The sequence below is a fragment of the Tachyglossus aculeatus genome, chromosome 23 (genome assembly GCF_015852505.1).
Source record: "Tachyglossus aculeatus isolate mTacAcu1 chromosome 23, mTacAcu1.pri, whole genome shotgun sequence".
In the NCBI taxonomy this organism is placed as follows: domain Eukaryota; kingdom Metazoa; phylum Chordata; class Mammalia; order Monotremata; family Tachyglossidae; genus Tachyglossus; species Tachyglossus aculeatus.
The window spans coordinates 17,954,849-17,976,594 of record NC_052088.1 but is presented as its reverse complement, the minus strand read 5'-3'; the positions used below and the strand labels follow the sequence as shown (position 1 = coordinate 17,976,594).

The window sequence follows — 21,746 nt, the reverse complement described above, 5'->3', positions numbered from 1 at the left end:
GGAGGCCGTATCTCGCTGTGGCGAGATCGATGAGATTGAGATATAGTGAGAAGGTCAGCATTAGGGGAGCAAATTAGAGTTGCAGGCTGGATTGTAATAGAGTAGCGAGGTGAGGTAGGAGGGGGTAGTGTTTTAAAGCTGATGCTAAGGAGTTTCTGGGGAGCAGGACATTCCCACCTCCCATTGCTTGGTACAGTGCTCGCTACACCGTGTTTAATAAATACTATTACTACGACTATTGCTCAGGGTAAATCAGGTGAGGTTTGTCTAGAAACATGTTGCTTCTCCTTTTTTTGTTTCTTTTCCAAACAGAATATATTTGCCCAATGCCCACCAAAGTGCAATAGATCCTCTAAATCACATAATAAATGAATATGTTAATGTTACTGCTGATGATAAAATGAAACACGCATAAGCTTCTACTCCTTGGTTATGGTTTTGTGATAGATGCACTCAAAATCCTACTTCTATTGGTGAGCTGGGTGCCACCAAAGAAACACAAACTTAATTTGGGAGTATTTGACATTATTGTTGTTATTCTCAGACAATTCATGTTTCTAGTTTTTTTGAAAGAATACTTAATGAATTCAGCATGCAAGTCTACGTATTCTCTCAACATATGATGGTAAACACTAATGCTGAATAAAGTAGATTTAAATTTGTCTCAAAAATAAGCTGAACGGTCCCTCGCTCTATCAGTGGTTTACCTTAGTCCATCCAAGAAAGGCAGCTCCCCTCGCCCTGTACAAAAGACTTTTCAAATTGTCTTCTGCCTCTAATGAAAGTTTAAGTCTTTCAGTAGAGAAAATCTTATGAGGAAATATTTCTTTCCCTTTTCTTCTTTTCCTTACTCTATCAATAAGGGCAATAAATAAAATATCCAGTGCACCAATGAATCTTTTGGAAAAAGATAACATTTTCAACATGGACATAGTCAGATAACTCCAGCTACAGTGTACCTTTTACATTTTTTTGGTCCTGGGAGTTACATGGGTTGACAAATATGTTGCCTCAGCACAACATATGGGTTTTCATTACACACAGTAAAAAAAAAAAAAAAACCCTAAGCAAGTAGTAAAGATGTAAGTAGTATACAGTGTACTCAATTGTCTAGCACACATATCTGAATCTCAATGCCTGGGTCAGCATATTTCCATTTCGCTTCTGGATTTTCAAGAAGCTGGAGAATTGGAGATAACTCTTTCTACTATTTTCCTTACCTCACTCCTCATATAAAGAGAAACTGCAGTGTTCTGAATATAGGATATGCTAGAGAAGCTATAAAAATACTTGCTAATCCCCTTCCAGTTTAATTACTTAGTTTCCCCAGGTGTAAATGCTTAGGGCACTACTTCAAATGTTTAGTAATTTGATTGATGTGTAGATTATCCCTAGTGTCCATAAAAAAGTGGTCACAAGTTCCAATCAAACCTTAACCTCCATTCAACCCCCCACCCAAAATATGAAATGAAGTACATTCTAACCTACCTAAACACAAATTAAAGAGCTTCCTTAGTGCAAATCCAGAGCACCTGAAACTCCAGAATAAACTGCAAATTTCTGGTAAGTGAATAAATGAGGACAGCTGCAACCCCCAGATATTTCAGCTAAATTCAAAACTGCTAGCACGTTAGCTGTGGAACTTGCTTACAGCCTGACCTTGCAATCTAAATAGGCAACAGGATTTTGCAGGGCAGCTGTGCCTAGCTGACTGAAGTCTGGACCTGTGCCTCCTATAGTACTTTGCACACAGTGAGAGTTTATTATGTATGCACTGATTTAAAATATAATGATAACTTTGGCAAAACTAAGAAGCAGAAAATAAAATCATTGTCTTCCTATTTTGAGTACTACAACACGAGAGACAAAATAATCTTGGTTCTCTCATCTTTATCAACAGCATTTATTGAACACCTAAAGTGGGCAAAGTACTGAGCACTTGAGAATATGCATTAGGAGGAAGACTGTCTATAGAAGAGTTTACAATCTATTATTATTGCAATCTGGAGTTTAATAATTCTGTAAGTGCCTTGTTAAACAGCCTGAATCTATTACTGAATTGGATTCCGTGGTAATGCATCATTTCCCTTGGAACAACATGAAACATTTGTGTTTTTTGATATCTACTCTAGATGCCTACTTTGATGGTCAAGTGTTTGTTATTTGGAAACATCAGAAATAGGAAATGGTGGAAAAAAAACCTTTGGTATAATAAAGAAGGAAACAAACCCCTTCTCTCCTAAGTCTGGACATTCGGGGCAGCAGAATGATACTTATGATATGCCTCGATCTCTACCCAGCATGTCAGCAAACTGTGTGTCCCAATTTTCACTCCCCTTAAAAACCAGGAAACAAAAGCAAGAGGAAATGGGTCTTCAATTTCATTTCTGGTAGAAAAAGCCCTCTTGCCAGAAGGAATGGAGGAAAGAGGAAAATATTAGGAAGGACCATGATGGCATCAGCCCTGACCAATTTTACGTGTTTTACTGTAATTCCTGGCAAATCCGACGGTTGGGGTATTTTCTGATGATGCCTCCATTTTCAAATACAATTGATCACGTTGCTTCCAAAGAGGAATGGAAACATCCAGAGCCAAGGTCACTTTGAGGTGAGACCCACCAGGTTCCACATCCAGTCAGAACTTTGGTGCTCTCAGTTTGATGTCGGCTGGCAGTGGTGCTCGGAATTCATCTCAAGTATCTGATGCACATGATGAAATGAAAACAGAGAGGGTTTTTTTAAAAATGGAAGCGAGTAAAATAGCAAGAGACAGTTCATTTTCTGAGAAAAACCTTGAGCAGTCCACCTCAAGAGTGGATGGATGCTGCGGCATGCATCATCTGCAAATCCTTCTAGATGTCAGCCAATTATTCATTAATTCTTTCATTCGCTCATATCCACTGAGTGCTTACTGTGTGCAAAGTACTGGAGAAGCAGCGTGGCTCAGTGGAAAGAGCCAGGGCTTTGGAGTCAGAGGTCATGGGTTCAAATCCCAGCTCTGCCAATTGTCAGCTGTGTGACTTTGGGCAAGACACTTAACTTCTCTGTGCCACAGTTACCTCATCTGTAAAATGGGAGATTAAGACTGTGAGCCCCCTGTGGGACAACTTGATCACCTTGTAACCTCCCCAGCACTTAGAACAGTGCTTTGCACATAGTAAGCACTTAATAAATGCCATTATTATTATTATTACTGTACTGAGCACTTGGGAGAGTACAATATAACGATAAACAGACACAATCCCTGCCCACAGTGACCTTACATACAAGAGTTAATGTGCTTTAAAATGACATAGTTCAATATTTGAGCATGGTTCTTAAATGTTAGACAGTAGCATAACTTTTGCCAGGTGACAGGCTCTCTCATCAACCCACCCCACTCGGACAGCATCTACCAAAGGTCAAATGACAATAATCAGGACTTGCATGGGCAGATTGTGTAGGAAATCAACCCTGGAACACCTCTCAGCAGCACGGTAGGAAGTTAGGCTGCAGCCAGGGCGACAGCACAAACAACATTGTTCATTTTTAGGGTTCACACTCCTTATTTCACATAGAGAAGCAGCGAGGCTCTGTGGAAAAAGCCCGGGCTTGAGACTCAGAGAACGTGGGCTCTAATCCCTATTCCGCTGCTTGTCTGCTGTGTGACCTTGGGCAAGCCACTTCATTTCTTTGTGCCTCAGTCACCTCATCTATAAAATGGGGATTATGACTGTGAGCCCCACATGGGACAACCTGACTACCTTTTATCTACTCTACTACTTAGAACAGTGCTTGGCACACAGTAAGCACTTAGCAAACACCATAATTAATTCATTGTGTTCCAGGCACTATCCTAAAAACTGGGGTGGATCCAATCAAATCGGGTTGGACACAGTCCCTACTCCATGGGGGGCTCATAGTCTCAATCCCCGTTTTACAAATGAGGTAACTGAGGCCTAGAGAAGTGAAGTGACTTGCCCAAGGTCACGCAGCAGACAAGTGTTGGAGCCAGAATTAGAACCGTGACTTTCTTACTCCCAGGCCCATGAAATCAATCTCTTGGTGGACTTAATCTAGAGTCTTCCTGCCAGTGGAATTAGCTAATCGGTTCCAAGTTTTGGCCTGCTTTTTACGTCCTCAGAAAACACCCCAACCCTATTCTCATTTCTCTCTGTGATTCCGAGCCACCACCTATATGTTACAGTTTCCACAAGCAGCTCAAGGGCCTTACTCAGTTGATCAATCAATGGTATTTACTATGCACTTATTAAAGGCACCTCACTAAGCACTTGGGAGAGAGTAAAATAGGATTGACAGAACTGATACCTGCCTTCAATGGGCTTACAATCTACTGGGGAAAAAAAACCTTAAAATAAATTGCAGGTGAGGATGCAATAAGAAGCAACATGGCCTAGTACAGCATGGGCCTGGAAGTAAGGAAGGCCTGGATCCTAATCCCAGTTCTGCCACTTGTCTGTTGCGCGACCCTGGGTAAGTCACTTAACTTCTCTCGGCCTCAGTTACCGCATTTGCGAAATGGAGAGTAAGACCGTGAGCCCTTTGTGGGACAGGGACCGTGTCCACCCCGATTAACTTGTATCTACCCCAGAGCTTAGTACAGTGTCTGGCACATAACAAGCACTTAACAAATACCTTAAAAAATAAAAAATAAAGACATGTGAATACATAGTGGGGCTGGAGGAGTAAGAATCCAAGGGCTTATTGATGTGGATATGGCTGAAATGGCAGGTGAGTGAAAAAGAATGGCTAAGGCACCAGAGTTAAGTCAGCCCAACTCTTCCCAGACAAGAAAAATCAACCAGTCACATTTATTGAATGCTTATTGTGTACTGAGCACTGGATACTAAGCACTTGGGAGAGTACAATATCACAATATCAGAGTTGTAGACACATTCCCTGCCTACAACAAGCTTACAGTCTAGAGGGGCAGATGGACATTAATAAAAATAAAGAAATAAAAATTTAAGCAAGGCAGCTTTGTCATGGAGAATTAACTTTCTGGAAGGATAAAATGATGATGATAATGATGATGGTATTTGTTAAGCACTTACTATGTGCAAAGCACTGTTCTAAGCGCTGGGGGGATACAAGATGATCAGGTTGGCCCACGTGGGGTTCACAGTCTTAATCCCCATTTTACAGATGAGGTCACTGAGGCTCAGAGAAGTTAAGTGACTTGCCCAAGGTCACACAGCAGACACATGGTGGAGCCGGGATTCGAACCCATGACCACTGACTCCAAAGCCCGGGCTCTTTCCACTGAGCCACACTGTTTCTCTAAAATAAAAGAGAACATTAACTGTGTACCAGTTGCACAAAAGATTTCATGCGCTTATCAATACCTTGCTTGGAGATTTCTTTTGCTTCATTAGTTCAATCTGTATTTTCATTCTGCTGGGATGCTGCTTTTGCATAACACAGAGGAAGATTCAGCCCCACGACTGGCCCTACCACGCTCAGCCAGGATGTGATATAGTTTACATTTCTAGGAAACAAAGTAAAATACAGATAATAGAAACATCTGTCATACTGGATAGAATTCAGGGTAAAAATCAGCTCTCTTCCCAAATGAGACACCTGCTGTGGCTAAAAAATCTGATTTTCAATTGTTTGTACTGATTTACGATGTAAACTTTACTACGGGCCACACAAATATATATTCTATATTTTACATTTTCACATTTTAAAATATTAATCAAGCCAAATGTATTGTTTCAGTGCCTCTTACTTGTTGGCTTTTAGGGAGTTAGCTAATATAGAAGCCATGAATTCATTCGTCCTGCAGGGATGAAGTACGAAAAATGGTTGTCCAAGTAATGGGTGCTCCTGAAAAAGATCAAAACTCATTTAGTTTCTCAGTTTAATTTTGAGTTCGAACCAAGAGTCCAATTTTTCAATATTAAAGAAAGTTGAATTCCCACTTTTGGAATGTAACAGTTAAAGTTATGAAAAATATTGCTGGAATGTTCAAATGTCCTCATGGCAACATTCTCCATTTTCATTTTCCAAATAGCATTTGGGGATTAGAAAACAACAAATTGGTCAGACTCCTTTCATTGACAATTCTAACCGTTCACAAGCAAAAGGGAATTTGTGTGCAAATACTACCATCTGCTGTCGGCACTAATGAACTGGTGCCGATTTACACAGAGTTTTACAGAGTTCAGGTTGCCAACATTTTCCATTGATGAAATATTAAAAATGAAACTCTGGAACTATTCCAGATCTTTATCTTCCTGCTGAAACTCCCAATGCCCCCACCTCCAATCTCTCACCCCACTGGTCCGGCCAACTACTTTGCTGACAAAACCCAATTTGTACTTCCCAAGCGCTTAGTACAGTGCTCTGCACATAGTAAGCGCTCAATAAATACGATTGATGATGATGACAAAACCCAAACCCTGAGGATGTGCTTCCCTCACCTCCTCAGCTTCCTCCTACCCCTTTTTACCCCACTCTCATCCTTCTCAGCCACATCTCAAAGGTAAATCTCTTTATGACATCTCTTTATGACATTCCAAAGCCAACTTGTACTTCCCAAGCGCTTAGTACAGTGCTCTGCACACAGTAAGCACTCAATAAATACGATTGAATGAATGAATGAATGAAAGCCATTCTTCTCCTCCTCCAAGCCCCACCCTTATCACCTTCTAAAATCATTTGAGCCCACTGCTGCTCCCAAGGAGCTTACAATCTAGCAGTAGTGACAAACACAAAAATGACTTACGGAAAAGAAGATAATAATAATAATAATAATAATAATAATAATAATAATAATAATGGCATTTATTAAGCGCCTACTATGTGCAAAGCACTGTTCTAAGCACTGGGGAGGTTACAAGGTGATCAGGTTGTCCCACGGGAGGCTCACAGTCTTCATCCCCATTTTACAGATGAAGGAACTGAGGCCCAGAGAAGTTAAGTGACTTGGCCAAAGTCACCCAGCTGACAAGTGGGGGAGCCGGTACTTGAACCCATGACCTCTGACTCCAAAGCCCGTACTCTTTCCACTGAGCCCCGCTGCTTCTCCTGGCAAGTGAATAGACAAGTAAGAGAGAAACTTGAACAAACTGAGGTAACAACAACAACAACAAAAAATATATTTTTATGGTATTTAAGTGCTTAACTATGTGCCAAGCACTGGGGTAGATACAAGTTAATCACATGGGAAATAGTCCCTGTCCCATATGAGGCTCAAAGTATTATTCCCCATTTTAAAGATGAGGTAACTGAGGCACAGAGAAGTTAAGTGACTTGCCCGAGGTCACACAGCACAAAAGTGGCAGAACCATAATTGGAATCCAAGTCCTACCGACTCCCTGGCCTAAAGTGAATATAATGGCGAAAAAAAAAAATGACACCTTTGGATGGAAATCTCTGGCTTGCCATTCTCATCTAGTGAGATGCTAATTTTAAACAGAGTCCTTATTTTTTCAAAGCATTTCATTAAACAAAAAAATGTAAAGACACAGATTTATTTAACTACTTGTTTTAGAGAAGGCAAAACAAATAGCAAACCAGAAGCAGGAATAGGGCATTTTAGATGTCAATCTGTTTCTGCCACTTTATTCCCCTGGCAGAAATTTCCTGAGGAGAGAATAATAATGCTGACCTATTGCAATATTAGACTAATCAATGGTATTTATTGAATGCTTACTGTGTGCAGAGCACTGTACTAAGTGCTTGGGAAAGTACAGCATGATAGAGTCGGTAGATATGATCCCTGACCAGAAACATCATGGCGTCATGGATCGAGGACAAGCCTGGGCGTCAGAAGGTCACGAGTCCTAATCTAGGCTCCACCACCTGTCTGCTGTGTAACCTTGGGCAAGTTGCTTCACTTCTCTGGGCCCTCATCTAAAAAATGGAGATTGAGACTGGGAGCTCCATGTGGGACAGGGACTGTGTCCAACCCAATTTGTTTGTATCCACTCCCAGCACTTAGTATAGTACCTGGCACATAGTAAGCGCTGAACAAATACCATCATTTTTATTATTATTAAACATCTTACAGTCTACAAGGGGAGACGGGCATTAAAATAAATTATAGAGGGGGAAATAATAGAGTATATGCACACGTGCTGTGGGGCTGGGGATACTATCAAAGTACTTAAGGGAAATATGGTGATGGCTTAAGGAAGATGGGTTGGAGGAGATGTGATTTTAGAAGTTGGGGAGAATTTTGAAGTTTTGAAGTTGGTAAGAATGGTGGACTATAGGATTTTTATGAAGGGGGAGGGAGGATGTGGACAAATTTTTTTTGTTGTTGTTGCTCCTGTTTTGTTTTTTTAAAATTGCATTTTTAAGCACTTAATATGTGCCAGGCACTGACTTAAGTGCTAGGGTAGATTCAAGCCAATCAGTTTGGACATATTCCATGTCCCACATGGGCTCACAGTCTTAATCCCCTTTTGACAGATGAAACAACAGGGGCACAGAAAAGTTCAGTGACTTGCCCAAAGTCACACAGCAGACAAGTGGCAGAGCTGGATTTAGAACCCAAGTCCTTCTTACTCCTAAGCTCATGCTCTGTTCAACAATTCAGCTATTGAAAAGCATTTTGAAAATACAAAGAATTATATAATTACCAATTTATTTAATATTCATTTATTTAAAGTTAATTTAATACAAGCCAAGTGCTATCTACGATTTGCTGTAATAACCCACAACGGCCTAGACCTATTAGAATGACCGTCAATATAATTTTAATGTTCACATTAAGTTATATACAGAGTAAACTAATGTTCTGAAACTTACGAATGATGTAGCCATCCATTTTCAACACCATAATAATGTTCTTAGGCTGAAATACATAGCACTAAGTAAAAAATGAACATTTATATCACAATAAACAGCATGGCCTAGTGGAAAGAATCCAGGCCTGCGGTAAGCTTTAAGGGAATGTGTTGTCTAACTCTGTTTTATTGTACTCTTCCAAGCGCTTAGTACAGTGTTCTGCACAAAGTAATCACTCAATGAATACCACTGATTGATTAATCGTGGTTTTGCCACTTCCCTGCTGTGTGACCTTGGGCAAGTCACTTAACATTTTTGTATCTCAATTTCCTCAACTGTAAAATACTGATTCAGTTCTTGTTCTCTTTCCTACTTAGACAGACTGTGAGCCCCATGTGGAAAAGGGACTGTTGTCTGAACTGATTGATTTATATCTAACCCAGTGCTTAAAACAGGGCTGGACATATAGTAAGTGCTTTGCAAATACCATTTAAAAAAACTAAAAGTGGTGGCTTAGCCTTTGTGGTTTATAGCTTTAGTTTGGCAGCAGAAAATATTGAATATACTGTTTCCAAGTCTAATTAAACAAAAGATTAAAATTCTATAACGTAATGGGAAAACGATATACTGAATGAAGAAATTAACAGGTCTCATTTATGCATGGAAATGGGTGGACTAGTTGGAGGCATCAGAAACAAACAATCCCATACAAGTTAACGTCAGTAACTGTGACGTCAGTAACTGTGACAGAGGAATACATTTTCTATGGCATCAATGAAATGAATTACTATAATTGCCTGAGTGGGAAAAATGAAATCTTACAGGTACAGGAAAAAAAAGACTGCTGATTCTATGTATTCCCAATTTGATCCACTACAATCAGGCTTTTGCTCTCTTCACTAGCTCTGCGTTATTCCAAAATCACCAGTGACCTTCTTCTTGACTTCTCTGCTGCCTTTAAGACTACTGACCACTTCCATTTTCCCGGAAGAGCTGTTCAAACTTGATTTTACCGATAATGTCCTCCCTTATAGTCCTTTTTACTGGTTCTCCTTCCACCTCTCACCCCCTGGCTATGAATTTGTCTTGGGTTCCCTACTCTTTTCACTTCAGAGTCTCCTGCTCTCACACCTTCAGCTACCAACTTGATGCAAATTATTCCCTCAGCACCAAGTCTCATCTTTTCTGCAGTCTCACATTTCCTTTCGCCTCCAGGATATCTTATGGATGTCCATCCAGCACCTCAAGTTCAATAGATCTAAAACTAAACTCATTTTCCTGATAGTTGAACACCTCGGTCTTTGTTGTCCTGAAAGCCCACAACCTTGATATTATCCTTCACTTCTTGTTCTCGTTCAACTCTCACATTCAGTCTATCACTAAATTCTGCTGATTTTTTTCTCCTCAATATTTCCCAGTATTCCCCTACTCTGATCCATTCCCCGGTAAAATATGTCAGCACAGTCATGCCCTCAAAGACCGAACTTGGGCTGTATGACTGAGAATGCTGTTTTCTTTATACCTTAACAGACATGATGATATATGTGAATTCAGTGCATAATTCTGCAAATGTCTGCCGTGCTGGGATGCTTTTTGCAATGGTCTCCCAATAGTCTGTTGCTACTTCATATTGTTTGAGACTGTATTTCATTAGCCCTTTTAGACATATTTCCTGCCTCTCCTATGTAGAGCAAACAATTCTTTAAGACACTGTTGCATTTTGCAAAGCCCTATAATAATAATAATGATGATGGCATTTGTTAAGCACTTACTATGTGTGAAGCGCTGTTGTAAATGCTGGGGGGGTGGGGGTACAAGATGATCAGGTTGTCCCACATGGGGCTCACAGTCTCAATCCCCATTTGATAGATGAGGTAACTGAGGCTCAGAGAAGTGAAGTAACTTGCCCAAGGTCACACAGCAGACATGTGGTGGAGCCAGGATTAGAACCCACGACCTCTGGCTCCCAAGCCCGGGCTCTTTCCACTGAGCCACGGTGCTTCTCTATCACTGCCCTATCACTGAATCATGCCCGTAGTGTCAAATATTTCCATCAGAGCAAATACTAAGAATTATGCAGCACTCATGATTTCTTCCTCTGACATCTGATCCCACTTTTATGTATCCATCTTTTGTCTACAAATGGGTCAAATGGATCTAAACAGACATTTCCCATACTATTTTCCATTTTGCAAAAAGAAATAATGGAACTATAATGAAAGTCCTTTTTCCCACTTCACAAAGAAACCACATATTAACCATAGAACCATTCTCTCCCTACCAGACAGACGAGAAAATCCTCCGGGAACCCTGATGCTTACTCCACCCGACTCCTAAGACTGCTGCTCTCGACATGTCCTGTGCCTGCTGGGCTGCACGGATTTAAGTTGCTGCTGCTCTGTCGTGGCCCCCCGGCCCATTTTTCTACCAGATGGCAGGGTGAATTCACAGGGAACCAGGCCATCTTCCTCCCATCACCACATCCAGAGGCCTCAGCATCCACCTCTACTGGACAGCCACCTGGCCTCCGCGGGATCGTGGATCAGATCTCCTCGGCATCACCGAGAAACCGCCACCACAACCTGCCAAGGGCCACCCCGGAAGGAAAGAGAAAAGGAGCAACAGGTTGGCATCATCTCCACACAACCTCGGAGCGGCCACGGTAGCCACCTTCTGCTCCCGTACTGGTCCCAGGGGCTGCGATTGTGATCAATCAATCAATCAATTGTATTTATTGAGCGCTTACTGTGTGCAGAGCACTGTACTAAGCGCTTGGGAAGTACAAGTTGGCAACATATAGAGACAGTCCCTACCCAACAGTGGGCTCACAGTCTAAAAGGGGGAGACAGAGAACAAAACCAAACATACTAACAAAATAAAATAAATAGAATAGATATGTACAGGTAAAATAAATAAATAAATAAACAGAGTAATAAATATGTACAAACATATATACAGGTGCTGTGGGGAAGGGAAGGAGGTAAGATGGGGGGATGGAGAGGGGGACGAGGGGGAGAGGGGGGAAGGAAGGGGAAGGAAGGATTGTCGACGCTGAGTCAAAAGGGGCTTGAAATTCTACCCCTTAAGCCAAGCCACCCTACATATCTTGGTTTTTCTTTTGTGTAATTGTTTTATGTTGCTTTAGTGTTTTGTTCCACCTCTCCTTACGTGTCTGTCGCCAGTCCCTGTTCTCTTCTATTTTTAGATTGGGTATTCTTTCCCAGCACTTCGTAGAGTGCTCTTCCCACAATAAGTGCTTAATAAATATTACTTCTACTACTATTACTTCCATAATAATGATAATGATAATAACGGTGGTATCTGTTAAGCGCTTACTGTGAGTCAGGTACTGTTCTAAGCGCTGGGGGACACACAAGTAAATCGGGTCGGATACAGTCCTTGTCTCACGTAGGGCTCCCAGTCTCAATAACCATTTTACAGATGAAGTAACTGAGGCCCAGAGAAGTGACTTGCCCAACGTCACACAGCAGAAAAGCGATGAAGCTGGGAATGGAACCCATGACCTTCTGAGTCCCAGAACTGCTCTCTATCCATTATATCATATTGCTAAGAAATTGAATAGCTGATAGTAATACAAATCACCTTGCTATTCACACACGGCCCATTTCCAAGTTACCTTCACTGCACTCTGCTTAGAAAAGAATGTTTCATATAACAACAATCTCTGTTCAGTTCAGTCAATCACTGAATTTGTGCAGAGCACTCTACCAAGCCATTGGGAGAGAACAATGTAGTTGGTAGAGAGAATCCCTGCCCTCAGGTTATGGATAGGTATAGGATTTCAATAATAAATATATGAAATAGCTTTCATTTCTTTACCAAAAAGGTTACATTTTGGCCCCAGGTACTCTTGGGGTGAGTTCTAATGGTAGTTATTTGGGAAGGCTGAAATTCCCAAATGTCTCCAGAGCCCAGTAAATGTTTACATGGTGATGCAGTGATTAGGTGCATGCTTGAGAAGATAGCAGGTCAGGATGCAGCCATGTGTAAAATGTTCCTTTCTAACTCTTTATTTGCACTTCTATTACAGAGCCCATTCTCTAATAATGAAGTTCTCTGATAGAAGCCCCATTACTGAGGAAACACTATGTTTTTCAAGTAGTGTTATTATGGGGCTGCTCTTGCATAGGAACTTTTATGATGATGATACAGGTTATAAATCACTGTAATAAAATATATTATAATACTAATCGCAGGATACTGCTTTATTGAAGCAACTCGAAAATTGCAGTACTTCTAATAAAGCATTAAAATAATGTTTTAGAAATAGGATTGCTAAGAATATTTCAGGAAGAAAGAACTTACTGATGGGTAAATTTGGCTACAACAATATCCATGCTACATAAAGGCTGGAAAAAAAAAAACCTCCGCTATCCTGGGAAATGTTGTTTGAAAATAATTGTCCCGAGTGTCATTTCTATTAAAAGAAATTGTGGTATTTTTTAAGTGTCATGTGCCAGACACTGTACTAAGTGCTGGGGAAAATACAAGCTGATAAGGTTGGACACAGTCCTTGTCCCACACAGGGCTCACAGAACTAAACCCCATTTTACAGATGAGGTAACTAAGGCCCAGAAAAGTGGAGTGACTTACCCAAGGTCACAGCAGACAAATAGCAGAGCCAGAATTAGAACCAGATCCTTCTGATTCCCACAACCGTGCCCCATCCACTAAGCTACACTGCTTTCTAAACATCAGAAATGACTAGTCAGATTGATGGGGTAGAACAGTGCATCCCTCGTGTTGGAATCAGTGTTCAAAGCAACTCCGATGGACAACAGGGGTCAAATAAAAGTAGTTTTTTTTTTTTTTAAGTATGGATATTCTTGGGAGAAAGACAAATTGAGGTCAACTGGTCTTAATATTAAACAGTGGGGGCGAGTGGTGGCTCTGATGAATTAAGGGAAATAAGGAAGAATTTGATTGGAAGGGGCAGACTTTTTCCTTTAAACAGAACCCATGAAAGATAAAGAACAATGGTCATATTGCCATGGGGAAAGTCTATTATCCTTTAGAAAATACGATTATTTTCTTATCCCTCTTAGTAGGGAAGGCACCAGACTGGCAGTGCTGTCCATCAGCCTCGGTATCATCAGACCCAGTTCAGTCCCCAAGCCAGAGGACCCAGTGGGAGGAGCAGCTTGGAGCAACCAGCATCCCAGGTTGGTGTTATTCATTCAATCGTACTTAATAAGCACTTTCTGTGTGCAAAGCACTGTACTAAGCGCTTGGGAAAGTACAATTCGACAATAAACACTGACAATTCTTGCCCACAATAAGCTCACAGTCTAGGACTGGGGGGGACAGACATCAATACAAATAAGCAGACATCAGTATAAATAAATAAAATTACAGATATATACATAAGCGCTGTGGAGCTGGGTGTTGGTGGGGGGAGGGCAAAGGGAGCAAGTCAGGGCAACGAAGAAGGGAGTGGGAGAAGAGGAAAAGGGGGATTTAGTCTGGGAAGGCCTCTTGGAGGAGATGCGCCTTTGATAGGCTTTGAATGGGGGGAGAGCAATTGTCTGTTGAATTTGAGGAGGGAGGGCATTCCAGGCCAGAAGCAGGGCGTGGGCCAGGGGTTGATGGCAGGACAGGCAAGATCGAAGCACAATGAGAAGGTTAGCACTAGGGAAGCAAAGTATAAGGGTTGGGTTGTAGAAGGAGAGAAGTTAGGTGAGGTAGGAGGGGGTACGGTGCTGGAGTGCTTTAAAGCCAATGGTGAGGAGTGTTTGATATGGAGGTGGATAGGCAACCATTGGAGATATTTGAGGAGAGCATTTTCTGTTTTTGTAGAAAGATGATCTGGGCAGGGGAGTGAAGTATGGTCTGGAGTGTGGACAGACAGGAGGTTGGGAGGTCAGCAAAGAGGCTGATGCAGTAATATACGTGGGATAGGATGAGTGATTCTATTAACTTCACAGCAGTTTGGATGGAAAGGAAAGGGCGGATTTTAGCAATGTTGTGAAGGTGGGAGACAGGATTTAATGACGGATTGAATATGTGGGTTGAATGAGAGAGAGGGGTCAAGTATAACACCAAGGTTATGGGCTTGTGAGAAAGGAAGGATGGTGGTGCCATCTACAGTGATGGAAAAGTCAGGGAAAGGACAGGGTTTGGATGGGAAGATAAGGAGCTCTGTTTTGGACATGTTAAGTCTGAGGTGACGGGAAGACATCTAAGTAGAGACGTCTTGATGGCAGGCAGAGATGCGAGCCTGGAGAGAGGGAGAGAGATCAGGGAAGGAGGTGTAGATTTGGGTATCACCTGCATAGAGATGGCAGTTGAAGCCACAGGAGCAAATGAGTTCTCCAAGGGAATGAGTTTATATGGACAATAGAAGGGGACCCAGAACTGAACCTTGAGGGACCCCCACAGTTAGGGAGTGGGAGGCAGAGGAGGAGCTCAAACCCTGCCCTCTCCCTGACTTTCCCATCACTGTAGACGGCACTACCACCCTTCCCATCTCACAGGCCCACAACCTTGGTGTCATCCTCGACTCTGCTCCCTCATTCACCCCTCACATCCAATCCGTCACCAAATCCTGCCGATCTCACCTCCGCAACATCACCAAGATCCGCCCTTTCCTCTCCATCCAAACCGCTACCCTGCTGGTTCGATCTCTCATCCAATCCCGACCGGATTACTGCATCCGCCTCCTCTCTGGTCTCCCATCCTCCTGTCTCTCCCCACTTCAGTCTATACTTCACGTTACTGCCCGGCTCTGGGCATGTTATTCCCCTCCTCAAAAATCTCCAGTGGCTACCAGTCAACCTACGCATCAGGCAAAAACTCCTCACTCTCGGCTTCAAGGCTGTCCATCCCCTCGTCCTCTCCTACCTCACCTCCCTTCTTTCCTTCTACAGCCCAGCCCACACCCTCCGCTCCTCTGCCACTAACCTCCTCACTGGGCCTCATTCTCACCTGTCCCACCGTCGACCCCCGGCCCACATCCTCCCCCTGGCCTGGAATACCCTCCCTCCACACATCCGCCAAGTTAGCTCTCTTCCTCCCTTCAAAGCCCTACTGAGAGCTCACCTCCTCCAGGAGGCCTTCCCAGACTGATCCCCCTCCTTCCTCTTCCCCTCCACACCCCCCCGCCCTACCTCCTTCCCCTCCCCACAGCACCTGTATATACGTTTGTACAGATTTATTACTCTATTTTACTTGTACATTTTTACTATTCTATTTATTTTATTTTGTTAATGATGTGCATCTAGCTTTACTTCTATCTATTCTGACAACTTGACACCTGTCCACATGTTTTGTTTTGTTGTCTGTCTCCCCCTTCTAGACTGTGAGCCCGTTGTTGCGTAGGGACTGTCTCTATATGTTGCCAACTTGTATTTCCCAAGCGCTTAGTACAGTGCTCTCCACACAGTAAGCGCTCATAAATACGATTGAGTGAATGAATGAGCTCGCAAAGGAGACTGAGGATGAACGGCCAGAGAGATCAGAGGAGAACCGGGAGAGGACAGAGTCAGTGAAGCCAAGGTTGGGTAATGTTTATAAGCGAAGGGGGCGATCCGCAGTATCCAAGGCAGGTGAGAGGTCGAGGGGGATTAAGATGGAGTAGAAGCCATTGAATTTGGCAAGAAGGAGACAACTGGTGACCTTTGACAGGGTGGTTTCTGTGGAATAAAGGGTACGGAAGCCAGATCAGAGGGGGTCCAGGAGAGAATTGGAGGACAGAAATTTGAGATTGCAGGTATAGACTACTCGCTCGAGGATTCTGGTTGGTTTACTGGGCTAATCAGGTATCATTAGCAAAGTCATAGTTTCCACCTAATGCTTTTGAGCCTCATTGTACCAAACTGGGGCTAGATCCTATTCTACCATTCGCTTGTTCACATGAGATATAACGCAAGATGATGTGGAAAATGCACGTGGATATCTAACAACTGTTTATAAACTTCCATTACACTGTGGTATTAAGCGCTTACTAAGTGCCAGGTTACTGTACTAAGTGCTCGGGTAGATACAAGTAAATCGGGATGGACACAGTCCCTGTCCCATATGGGGCTCGCAGTCTCAACCCCCATTATACAGATGAGGGAACTGAGGTACAGAAAAGTGAAGTGACTTGCCCAAGGTCACACAGCAGACAAGTGGCGGAGCTGGGATTAGAACCCAGGCCCTACTGACTCCCAATACTTTGCTCTATCCACTAGGCCACACTGCTGCCCCAGGTATGAATGGCCAATAAATCTGCTCTAAAATGCAGTACTTCTAACAAAGCATGAAAATAATGTTTTAGAAATAGGATTGCTAAGAATATTTCAGAAAAAAAATATTATCATATGCTCATACCCACTGCCTCCATTTCCTCTTCACCAACGCTTTTCTTGAACCCCCTGCTATATGGATTTTGCCCTCTCCATTATATTATGACTTCCCTCAACAAAGCTGCTAATGAGCTCCTTTGAGCAAAATCTAATGGGCTTCACTCCTAAACACAACTGATTCAGAATGTGAGGGTTGCGCTCTTGAAAAACACCTCACATTACGGAAAAGTTGTGCTGTAGTTCTCACCCACCCACGTGTTCCTTTGATAGCAAGGCAAGCCAAGCCTAAACAGGCTCACCTCGTCAGACAAACATTCCCTAATTCGTTAATCAGTTCTAGCCAAAACACATGGTGAAAACATGCATTTTTGGCAAACCTGAAACTATTCCTTAACCTCTCGGCTGCCTTTGACACCGATGACCATTCCTTCCTCTTAAAAATTCTCTGGCCTTGATTTCAATGACATAGTTCGCTCTCGGTTGTCTTTCAATTGCTCTAACTGCGCCGCCTCAGTTTCCTTTCATTCATTCACTCATTCAATCGTATTTATTGAGCGCTTACTGTGTGCAGAGCACTGTACTAAGCGATTGGGAAGTACAAGTCGGCAACATATAGAGACAACAGGCTGGCTCCTCTTCATTTCCTTGGCCTTGCCTAATTGTGGGGCCCCTGCAAGGCTTAGTTCTGGCTTCTCATCTCACTCTTCACTTTTTCAGGGAGCTCATCCGCTGACCATGTGCTTTTAAGTATCCCCTCTACATGGATGATGCCCGAACTGACCTTCCCACCTTGTCCTTCCATATGGCCCTGGGATTAAGTAAACTCGTCCTGCCTCCAGGATATCTCTACCCAGATGCACCTTAAACTCGGAATATCAAAAACTGAAATTATCTTATCTCTTACCCCTTCCTAACTTGGCCACCGCTGTCATTCTAATCCCTATCCTATGTGTTTGAGAAGCCATGCAAGTTTGGGAGTGCTAGGAGCAGTATTTACTGACCACCGACTGGATGCAATGCACTTAACTAAGCTTTGGGGAAGTATATCAGAAACACAAATCATCTTTCCTGCTCATAAGGAGTTTAGACTCGAAAAGGTGCCATTTGCTTCCCACATTCACGTGTGTCTCTGTCCTGCCGGTGCTTCTAGGACAATATTTCATTGCTAAAACCCTCCCTTTCCTCTCCATCCAAACTGCTACTATGCTGATCCAAGCACATATCATATCATATGCCAGAAGCAGCGTGGCTCAGTGGAAAGAGCCCGGGCTTTGGAGTCAGAGGTCATGGGTTCAAATCCCGGCTCCGCCGACTGTCAGCTGTGTGACTTTGGGCAAGTCACTTCACTTCTCTGTGCCTCAGTTACCTCATCTGTAAAATGGGGATTAAAACTGTGAGCCCCCCCTGGGACAACCTGCTCACCCTGTAACCTCCCCAGCGCTTAGAACAGTGCTTTGCACATAGTAAGCGCTTAACAAATACCATCATCATCATCATCATCTTGCCTTGACTACTACAGCGGCCTATTTGCTGACCTCCCTGCCGCCTGTCTCTCCCCACTCTAGTCCATACTTCACTGTTTTCCACATCATATGTTAAAAAAGTTCACGTCACCTCACTAATCAAGAACCCCCAGTTATTGCCCATCCAGCGCTACATCAAACAAAAACTCCTTACCACTGACTTTAAAGAACTCAATCACCCTGTCCACTCCCACAGCTCAGCCTGCACCCTTCACTCCTCTGGCACCAGTTTGCTCATTGTGCCCCGACTGCATCTATCACAACCCTGACCCCTTTTCCACATCCTCCTTCTGATCTGGATCTCCCTTCTGCTCCATATATGACAGTCACTCCCCCACCTGCAAAGCCATATTGATTCGGCATCTCCTCCAGGAGGCCTTCCTTGATTAGGCTCTTTTCCCCTGCTCCCTCTCCTTTCTGTGTCACCTATACTTTTGGTCTGTAATAATAATAATAATAAAAATGGCATTTATTAAGCGCTTACTATGTGCAAAGCACTGTTCTAAGCTCTGGGGAGGTTGCAAAGTGATCCGGTTGTCCCATGGGGGGGCTCACAGTCTTAATCCCCATTTTACAGATGAGGTAACTGAGGCCCAGAGAAGTTAACTTGCTTGCCCAAAGTCACACAGCTGACAATTGGCAGAGCTGGGATTTGAACTCATGACCTCTGACTCCAAAGCCCATGCTCTTTCCACTTTGGGCACTTAATATTCACCCCACCCTCAGCCCCACAGCACTTATGTACCCATCCATAATTTATTTATAGTTATTAAAGTCTGTCTCTGAATCAGAAGACCTGGGTTTTACTCCTAGGGTTGCCCTTTGCCTGCTGGGTGACCTTAGGCAAGTCACTTAGCTTCTCTGTGCCTCAATTTCCTCATCTGTAAAATGGGGTTTAAGAATACCTGTTATTCCTCATACATAGACTGTGAGCTCCAAGTGGGGATAAGGATTGTGTCCAGTGTGATTATCCTGTATCTGCCCCACAGCTTGCTACAGTGCTTGGCACACAGTAAACATATAATCAATCAATCAATGAATCGTATTTATTGAGCGATTACTGTGTGCAGACCACTGTACTAAGTGCTTGGGAAGTACAAGTTGGCAACATATAGAGACGGTCCCTACCCAACAGTGGGCTCACAGTCTAGAAATAGCATATAGAGAAACAGCGTGGCTAAGTGGAAAGAGCCCGGGCTTTGGAGTCAGAGGTCATGGGTTCAAATCCTGACTCTACCATTTGTCAGCTGTGTGACTTTGGGCAAGTCACTTCACTTCTCTGTGCCTCAGTTCCCTCATCTGGAAAATGGGGATGAAGACTGTGAGCCCCCCATGGGACAACCTGATCATCTTGTAACCTCCCCAGTGCTTAGTACAGTGCTCTGCACATAATAAGTGCTTAATAAATGCCATCATCATTGTTATTATTATTATAGCAAATATTACAATTAGTAGCATCATTATTATTATTGGCCTCAAACCATAGCATCAGCTCAACAAATTACACCTTCACTGATGGGAAAGGGGCACTGTGAGGAAAATGAATAGAATGGAAGCAGGATACTAAAAAAACTGCTTACTGGAAAGAGGAAATGGGATGATCCTAAGATAAACAGAATAAATATTTCTAAAATACACTGAAGAAAAAATGGTGCAATAATGCAGTGGACAGTTGGTAGACAGCTGAAGGAGAAAGGTCATCTTGCGTTGCAGCAATCAGAAATAGGGTAACTGTTTGAGACCGGAGGCCCTGAATATGATTAATAAATACGATTGATTGATTGATTGATTCAATCGTATTGAGCACTTACTGTGTGCAAAGCACTGTACTAAGCGCTTGGGATGTCCAAGTTGGCAACATCTAGAGACGGTCCCTACCCAACAGTGGGCTCACAGTCTAGAAGGGGGAGACAATAGCTTAGAGCTACCGCTATTGCTTAGAGCGATCAATAGCTCAAAGCTTATTATATCTTCGCACCTTGGCTGCAAAAATCGTGCATCCTTCATTTAGGATTCTATTCTTACTAGAGGATGTCTGTTTAAAGTGTTTGCTCTTATATTTCTAGACTGTGGGCCCACTGTTGGGTAGGGACCATCTCTATATGTTGCCAACTTGGACTTCCGAAGCGCTTAGTACAGTGTTCTGCACACAGTAAGCGCTCAATAAATACGATTGATTGATTGATTGATTGATTCCCACATACAGGGTTGTCAAGCAGTTTCAGCTGTTGGCTCTAGAAACATTTATGCCGCTTTACCAGCAGCGCCCACCAGGGGGCGCCCTCCTCACACACTGCCCACAAAGATTTCAGAAATTGTCCCAGTTCAGTTGCAGAGGACAGAATAATAATAATAATAATAATTATTATTATTATTATCATTATAGTTATAATAATAATATTTGTTAAGCTCTTACTATGTGCAAAGCACTGTTCGAAGCGCTGGGGAGATACAAGGTGATCAGGTTGTCCCACGGGGGGGCTCACAGTCTTGATCCCCATTTGACAGATGAGGGAACTGAGGCCCAGATAATAATGGCATTTGTTAGGCGCTTACTATGTGCAAAGCACTGTTCGAAGCGCTGGGGAGATACAAGGTGATCAGGTTGTCCCACGGGGGGGCTCACAGTCTTCATCCCCATTAGACAGATGAGGGAACTGAGGCCCAGAGAAGTGAAGTGACTGGCCCAAAGTCACACAGCTGACAATTGGCGGAGCCGGGATTTGAACCCATGACCTCTGACTCCAAAGCCCGGGCTCTCTCCACTGAGACGGAAATATTAGTACCGCCCTAGAAATAAGCACAAATCCAATCAATCAATCAATCGTATTTATTGAGCGCTTACTGTGTGCAGAGCACTGTACTAAGCGCTTGAAAAACAATAGCCTGGAAACCCATGAGAAATTGCCAGTACGCTACATTAGTTCTCCACTGCATTAGGCTATTGCAGTAGGCTATTAGGTTTCTAGACTGTGAGCCCACTGTTGCTTAGGGACCGTCTCTATATGTTGCCAGCTTGGACTTCCCAAGCGCTTAGTACAGTAAGCGCTCAATAAATACGACAATTGAATGAATGCTTCTACAGTGCTTTACACACAGTAAGCGCTCAATAAACACGATTGAATGAATGAATGACTATTACTCTATTTCACTTGTACATATTTACTGTCCTATTTAT

The 21,746-nt window shown here is 42.9% G+C and overlaps 1 protein-coding gene across 1 annotated transcript in view; it reads right to left on the bottom strand.

Moving 5' to 3' along the window:
- Positions 1-889: 889 nt before the first annotated feature.
- The window catches only part of ATG10 (autophagy related 10), a 201,797-nt gene continuing 180,940 nt past the window's right edge, over positions 890-21,746 (bottom strand). Inside the window, exons 5-7 of the mRNA XM_038765759.1 lie at positions 5,732-5,829; positions 5,346-5,488; positions 890-2,700 (exon numbers count right to left, since the gene is read on the bottom strand). Of these exons, the coding sequence (XP_038621687.1) occupies positions 5,377-5,488; positions 5,732-5,829 (210 nt within the window). The 3' untranslated portion in view covers positions 890-2,700; positions 5,346-5,376. The remainder of the gene's footprint in view (positions 2,701-5,345; positions 5,489-5,731; positions 5,830-21,746) is intronic.